Below are 8,519 nucleotides of genomic sequence, written 5' to 3' on the forward strand. Positions count from 1 at the left end.
ACCTCTTCTCTGATCTTGAGAGCCATATCCGATTGATTTCTCCTTAGCTTTTGTTTGACGGCAAAGCATTCTTCTTTAAGGGGAAGCTTATGGGTCACGATATTAGTGTCTAATCCGGGCATATCTTGGTATGACCATGCAAACACGTCATCATATTCGTGGAGGAGTTCTATCAATCTTGTCTTCACGGTATCTTGAAGCGCGGCACCTACCCTTACTTCTCTCTTGTCTTCTTCTGTTCCCAGGTTGATAACTTTGACGTCCTCCTGGTGTGGTTGAATGGCCTTCTCTTCTTGTCTGAGTAATCTGGCCAACTCTTCAGGGAGTTCACAATCTTCCCCCACTTCGTCTTCAGCTTGGTAGATTGGACAATCAAAATCATGCCAGACCCTAGCAGTGTCGTTATCAATGGTCTCGATGGTGTCTCTACATGTTATAATTTATGCAGTTTATTTAGAAAGTGCGTGCATAAAAATTGATGCCATTTTATTGTAACAGAAAAAACGAAAGGAAAGGAACAAAAATTTGAATACAAATCACCATTTTATTAATGATATAAAAACTTCTTGAAAGATAAAGGAGGCCCTATAACACGCCACTGTGCCTTAGGCAGAGCACAGGGTCTTGTCTAAAATAATAAAATTACTTTTGAAAAAATTAGGGGACTTCCACAGCCTTCCAATTTGTCAGTTATTCATTAGGTGCGGCTTGTCGTATCCAGCTAGACACCCCCTCTTCGCGAACTTCATTATTGATCATTTCCACTTGGTTGCCAAAAATGTGGCCAACGCTGGTGAATGTTTCTTCTACCGAAGGAATTTGCTCTTTGTCGTGTTGGTTACCAGTTTCATTTGATGACGGGTCATACCCTAACCCAAACTTGCCCTGCTTCTCTCGTACTTCCACCACTTTTCCCCAGTCTTGAGCATTTTCACTCTCCATCACAGCCTTAGCTCCTTGCCACGAGGCCATGGATGGTCCTGATTTCGGGGTCTCCAATGTCTGTTGGACGGCCATCATATTAACCACTTCCAAGGATTGGAATGGTGTCTCGGTTATCTCGCCATCCACCTCGATATACCGGAAAGATGTTAAATGGCTAACCAAGATATCCTCCTCCTCTCCAATCACAATCATCTTATCATTTGTAATGAATTTTAGCTTTTGATGCAGAGGGGAGGTGACGGCGCCTGCGGAGTGAATCCACGGTCTCCCAAGTAGACAACTATAACCGGGATGTATGTCCATAACCTGCAATGTGATATTGAAAATAGTTAGGCCTATTTTGATCGGTAAGTCAACCTCCCCTATCACTGCTTGCCTTGAGCCATCAAATGCTTTTACGATTAGGGTGTTGGGCTTCATATTCATCCCTTCCATTGGCAGCTTTATCAAAGTGGTCTTTGGCATGACGTTTAGTGAGGAACCTATGTCTACTAATACCCTTGATAGTATAGTGTATATGAATTTCAAGGAGACATGTAGGGCTTTGTTATGGTTCTTTCCCTCGACCGGCAGTTCATCATCGTTAAACCCCAAAAAAATTCCAATGGTCACACAAGCTATTACGTCATCAAACTGTTCTATCGTTATGTCTTTCGTGATATGTATTGCGCTTAACACTTTGAACAACGAATTCTTGTATGCTTCTGAGCTAAGCAACAAAGATAACATGGAGATTTTTGAAGGTGTTTGATTCAACTGGTCCACCACTTTATAATCACTCTTCTTGATTATCCTCAGAAATTCCTCGGCCTCTTCATGAGTTACTGCAGCTTTGGGAGACAGATGCATTTCTTTCATTTCTTGATTAGGGACGGGGATTTGTATAGGAACAACAACTTCCTTCCCTTTAGCTTTTGCAGAAGCATCAACAATCCTTGGTGCGAGTACTCGGCCACTACGTGTTATTCCAGCTGGCCCCATAATCGAGGTGATGTTTGGTTCGTTGATCATCAAAGGTTGGTCTTCTTGCCCTTGCTTAAAAGCTTTGGGCTGATATATCCACGAGACCGCCTTCTCATCTTCATATGCGAACGGTGCTAGAAACTCTATCACCAATGGGCTTATAAGGATTTCCACATTAACCTCATCATAAGGTATGTCCACCACAGCTATCTCTTCTTCTCCCTTGCTCTTGACACAATGATTTATCTGTAGCTCGCCTTGATCCAACATTTGTTGTATAAAATTCCTCAACTTTTTATTGTTCTCTTCATCAACTAGCTCCTCCGGGATTAGACCACTCATTAGCAGTTGTGTTCCTATCTTGGCGATAGGGGTTTGAATCTCTTCAACCTTAAGAATCAATTCACCATGATCACTCTCCTCAATGGCATTGACGGAAGCATCCCCATGTGTTGGCATGGGATTGGTGTTCACGTTTGGGCGTCTCAGAGTGAAGGTGACAACATTTGCTTCAATCAAGTCTTGTACCCGATTTTGAAATGCAAAACAATTCTCCAGGGTATGTCCAGGTGCTCCCATGTGAAACTCACAATGGACATTAGCATCATACCCTGGTGGATATGGAAAAACAACCGGTTTCAGTTCCCTCAACGTCAAAAGCCCCTCCTTTTGCAAGTATGGGAATATTTGGCTATAAGGTACTGGTATAGGATCAAGTTGCCTTCTTGGAGGCCTTGGCCTGAATTTTCTTGGTGGCGCGGTGTTCTGCTGTTGATGTTGTGGTTGATACATTTGTTGTTGTTGTATGGGTTGTTGATAAGGTATGGGTACCACGGCGGCGACTTGGGCATATGAAGCATGTTGCTTCCCCTTATAGCCTCTGGATATAGCGTTCGTATCACCTTCTCTTTTCTTTTGGAATCCTCCAGAATACTTTTTTGGTGCACTAGGGGCTCCCACAGCTCCTGGAATCTTTCCATCCCTCAACCCTTTTTCTATGTGATCTCCGATTGTGACTAGATGTGCAAAGTCGGATGTTGCACTGCTTACCAATCTATCAAAGAATGGGTCCTTCAACGTATCCACAAGTATTCCAGTCATTTCCTTTTCAGACAATGATGGCTCTACCTGAGCAGCCAACTCTCTCCATCGCTGGGCGTATTCTTTAAATGACTCTTTTTCTTTCATGGCCATCCCTTGTAACTGCATTCGGTTGGGCGCCATATCTAAGTTATATTTGTATTGACGGAGAAATGCGTCAGCCAAATCTTCCCAGTTTTGAATCCGCCCTTGCTCTAAGCTCATGTACCATCTTAGAGACGCTCCACTTAAACTGTCTTGGAAACAGTGTATAAGTAGTTTGTCGTTTTCAGTATAGGCAACCATTTTCCTGAAGTACATTACCAGGTGACTTCTTGGACAAGTCTGGCCTTTGTATTTCTCGAAATCAGGAGTTTTAAATTTAGTCGAGATGACCAAATTTGATACCAAACGCATGTTCATGGCAGAGGCGCCAAAGATATTATTCCCCTCTATAGCTTGATCTTCTTTTCCAAGGCACGAAGTCTATCTACAGCAGGATCTGGAAGTATTTTAGGCTTCAGTTGATCAGGCACATTGATACGTCTCGTGACTGTATATAGAATATAGTCTATCAGGTACTTGACTGCAAGTGCACAGTCCAGTCGTTTTAGTTTTAAAAGATATCGAACCCACAGGGACCGATGGTCAAACTAATGCTACTGACATTACTATGTTTAGCTAAGGGAATGATTTTTAGAAGATTGGTTGAAGAAAATTAAATCTAAGGAAAGTTGAGTTTTAAGTATTAATAGGAGGAATCAGTATGCAATGCATTAATCGTCAGGGATTCGATAGGTCACCAGTGTATAATTTAAGTACCAAATATCTTTCAGTAGAAAATACTTATTTAAAAGGCTTTATTTCACACTCTCGTGATTTTCGATTCGACCTATACCTTTAAGTAAGAATGTACGCTCTCGCTGTCCTATTTGAAGTTAAATAATACTTTTTGAAAATAGATAAGTTCTAATTGCTTTTAAAGTGCTCTCGCTGTTTTTAAAATCAATGCCTAGTTTTTACTATCCAGTTCGACCCTCACGCTCTCGCGATCGTCGGTTCTCACCTTAGTTAATTTCCCACTCTCGTGGCAAAATCGTATTAAATAGCTTCTCACTCTTGTGACAAAGTTAATTAAATTTAAATTAAAAACTACAGTCGAAAAGATTGTTTGCGATAAGAAGTTTTTCACCGATTATTATTAAATCCCGTCTAATTAAATTGTTACATACCGATACCGGTAATTTAGCCGAACATGTTAAATAGCACAAACACAGACGAGCATAAACAGATTAACAGTGCAACAAATATAATTATAACAATAACAGAGCAATAATAATAATAATCGAATAAAAACCTGGCAATTGGATAAATAGAGTACGTCGAATCTTGAAGTACTTGAGCAGTCCTCCACAGGTTGGTAGGATTCTGCTTCTTCGAAAAAATTGATAAATCTAAATCAAATAAATTGTAGTAGTTCCCTAGTGTAGGAAACTACTACTTTGGCTAACTGAAAAACGGAAAGGGAAGGGGAAAATGGAAACTGTAAACGGAATGGTAACTGAATTGCGGTAAAAGAAACAATGTTGCTGGAGGAAAATAACACTAAAAGTTGAATTGCTGTAGAAAATAAATTGCAGAGAAAAATTAAACGTCCCCTCTTTCCCAACCTCTGTCCTTTTTATATTCCTGGTAGGTCATGGTAGTTGAGACAAACAAGGATGACTCGGTTGAGTGAGGAATCCACGGGAAAATGGTTCTGTTGCGAGAATTTAGGCATGTTTGGTTTCTTCTGTTGACTGCTTCAAGGCGTTGATTCTGGCCGTGTGACGTTCGTCATGGGGCTGTGACGACCGTCACAGGCTGGGCGTGTCAGTCGTCATACGCCTTGTGACGGTCGTCACATCAACAATTTTTGTGTTCTGCTGCTTTCTCTTCCTTTTCTTCTTCTTTTTCTTCCTTTTCTACACTTTGCTCATTTATGCATGGAGATTGAAATACCTTCAAAAATAACTCGAATACTTGAGGAATAATCGAAATATAAATGAAAGTGGTACGATCTTTGAGTGTAAATCAAGGCAAATATATGATGTATTTTCACGTTATCAAACTACCCTAAACTTGAATCTTTGCTTGTCCTCAAGCAAATAAAATTTGAAAGCACTAGTTAAACACGAATACATTTCCAATTCGTACGTGGTTGTTAGGTACTTTGTTAAGATGGCAGATACTCAAGTAAAACACTAAAGATACAGTGACGACATAAGCAATAAGCATTAACGTAGATCTCTCCTTTGTACAAGCCAGTTCAAATCATGCTATTATAGCTCAACCTAGTGTTTCTCCTTTCTATTTCACACGGTTTCATTCTAGCGCAATCACATTAAGCCCTTTGCCTTCGCACGCACTTAGGGAAGTAGCCGGTTAGTGACTTTGATCCTTTTCTTAGCACAGGGTCTGGTACACTAGTTTTGTACCCCTTTATGTATCCCCTTTTTGAAGGTTATGGGGGATCGAACCGTAGTTCGCCCTACCGAGTCCAGTACCAGGTACCTCTGAACCAACCAGTCGGGTTTTTCTGTTCCTTCTTTTTGTATATCTTGCTACCGTTTGTATGGTTCATTTATCAATTTCTCGATAGCAAAAGTATGAAGGATCTCTTTAATTCATAGGCATCAAACACTTATTCATCGGCTCTTCACGTGGTTTGTGTTTGAGACGGTTCTGACTGCTAGTATAAACTACTAGGGGTTAATCTATAACGGAGACTTAAGGTATCGATATAATGGGTATTCAAACTGATCTCGTAGAAGTGAGAGATCTAAGGTGTCGGGACGGTATCAATCTTGTTAGATTTTTCTCAGTTTCCTAACAGAACCTCTGTAAGACAACCTATATACTCGTAGGGTATGCATTTAATCTTAAGGACAAAAAAGTTGTTGTGCCAAATTAGGTATAAATGAATGAAGGGTTAAATACACTTTTCCCCCCTGTAATGTTAGCGAGTTTAGGATTACCCCCCTGTAAAAATATTTTTTGTAAACCCCCCCTTATGTTATGTAGATTCCTTCATAGAACCCCCTAATATCCAGGTGGCATGGAATCTAATAAGAGGTCCTACACCTGGCATATTTTTAATTTTGTTAAAGTGATTATGTGTCATTTTACACTTTTTAATTTCAAATACCCCCTTAGAAAATTAGGGTTCTGAACATAGCAGGGAAGACGAAGACGAAATTTCCAGGGGAAGACGAAGACGAAGAAGAAGAATGCAGGGAACGAAGCAAACGAGAAAGACGACCGCAGTGAAGACGAAGATGAAGACAACCTCAGCGAATACGAAGAAGCGATCCAGCTCAGTGAAGACGAGCTCAGTGAAGTGTCCAAAGTCCGAGGTTAGTAAAAATTTGAAGTTCATCAATGTCGTAGGGTAAAATTTTGAAATCAACAATCTTTGACATGTGGGTATAATATATTGACAGGATTCACAACACTTTAGTGTTACACTCCACCATGGGGGTGAATTTTATAGGGTTTTTGAAGAAGAAATTATATACAGAGGGGGTACGGATACGACAGTTAATGGGATACATGTTTCAAATTGGAACATGGATAACATTGAGAAGTTGTTGAGTAGGTTAGGGTATAAGGCTGATTGTGTTAGGGTATGGACAAAAGTTTTAGAAATTCAAGATGGTTTTTTTCTGATTAGGAAAGATGATGATGCTGTTGATGATTTTGCTCTATACTTTAGTGCAATGAATGTGAAAGGAGATTTGTATGTTGAACATAGTACTGGGAACATGGACCCTGCTGATAGGGAACCTAAATGTGTGAATGATGATGACCACCCCCCTGATAATGGAATTGATGGGTTAGATGAGGAGAAGGTAGAGGGGTTAGATGACAGTGAAGATGAAAGAGCTACTGCTTACTTTGATGGTTTTGAAGGAATAGATGTTACTAAGCCTATTAGGTGGGAGCCCAATAACAGTATGGAGGAGCCCAATAAGAGTATGGATTCAGATGATGTATACTATAGTGATGAGTTGAATAGTTCTGACCCAGATGATTCTTGTGATGAAGAAAGGCCCAAGTATGCTAGGTTTAGGAAAGAGCATCTAAACAAAGACTTTATATTCAAGTGGGGTATGGAATTCAACACACTTGATGACTTTAGGGCAGCTATCCGTGAGTGGTCAGTGCTTAATGGGAGGGAAATTTCTTTTGTGAAAAATGAGGGAGATAGGGTAAGGGTGGTGTGTAAGCATAAATGTGGGTTTTTAGTCTTATGCTCTAAGGTGGGCCACAAGGAGACTTTTGCTATAAAAACACTTGTACATAAGCACACATGTGCTAGGGTTTTGAACAACAAGTCTGCTAGCTCAAAGTGGGTGGCCAAGCATGTGGTAAAGAGGATGCAAACTTCTGATACAGTCAGGATAAGAGACATCATCCAAGATATGAGGCAAACATATTCTGTGGGTATTACTGTTGCAAAAGCATGGAGGGCTAAGCTAATTGCCAAGAAGATAATTGAAGGTGATGCTGACAATCAGTATGCTTCATATGGAGGTATGCAGAAGAACTAAGAAGGGTAAACCATGGCAACACTGTGAAGATAAATGTAGAAAGACCTAGTCCATCCATACAACCAAGGTTTGGGTCATTTTATTTCTGTTTTGATGGCTGTAAGAAAGGCTTTATTCATGGATGCAGACCATTTGTGGGGGTTGATGGATGTCACTTAAAGACCAAGTATGGTGGACAGTTACTTATTGATGTAGGCAGGGATGCTAATGATCAATACTTCCCTTTGGCATTTGGTGTGGTTGAAAATGAAACAAAGGAGAGTTGGAGATGGTTTATACAACGACTAATGGAGGACATTGGTCAGGATAGAAGATATGTATTTATCTCTGATCAACAGAAGGTATGTATTTAACTCTATCTTTCTGTTGCAAATTATTCTATTCTCTAAATGTTGGAAAAATTTCTATTTTGTATCAGGGACTTGTGGCTGTATTTGAAGAATTGTCTGATACTATTGAGCATAGATTATGTCTTAGGCACTTGTATGCTAATTTCAAGAAAAGGTTTGGTGGAGGAGCCCTTATTAGAGATTTAATGATGGGAGCTGCTAAAGCCACATACTATCAGGCATGGGTCCAAAAGATGAATGAATTGAAGAATGCAGATCCCAATGCTTGGACTTGGTTGATGGTTGTTCCTACCAAAAGCTGGTGTAAGCATGCCTTTTCTTTTTACCCTAAATGTGATACATTGATGAATAATATCTCAGAGTCTTTTAATGCTACCATTCTAGCTGCTAGGGACAAACCTATACTCACAATGTGTGAGTGGATAAGAAAATATCTGATGAATAGGTTATCCACCTCTGCAAGTAAACTAGAAAATTGGCCACATAAGGTGATGCCAATACCTAGGAGAAGGTTAGATAATGAGGTGTTCAGGAGTGGTCATTGGTTGCCAACATGGTCAATTGCTGAGACTTTTCAGGTTACACATAG

The 8,519-nt window shown here is 40.1% G+C and overlaps 1 protein-coding gene across 1 annotated transcript; it reads right to left on the reverse strand.

The window, feature by feature from the left end:
* Positions 1–690: 690 nt before the first annotated feature.
* Positions 691–3,009, reverse strand: LOC127079506 (uncharacterized). Its single transcript, XM_051019893.1, has one exon. It carries the CDS (start codon positions 3,007–3,009, stop codon positions 691–693), a length of 2,319 nt encoding a protein of 772 aa, XP_050875850.1.
* Positions 3,010–8,519: the final 5,510 nt, after the last annotated feature.

The sequence above is a fragment of the Lathyrus oleraceus genome, chromosome 5 (genome assembly GCF_024323335.1).
Source record: "Lathyrus oleraceus cultivar Zhongwan6 chromosome 5, CAAS_Psat_ZW6_1.0, whole genome shotgun sequence".
Taxonomy (NCBI): Eukaryota; Viridiplantae; Streptophyta; class Magnoliopsida; order Fabales; family Fabaceae; genus Lathyrus; species Lathyrus oleraceus.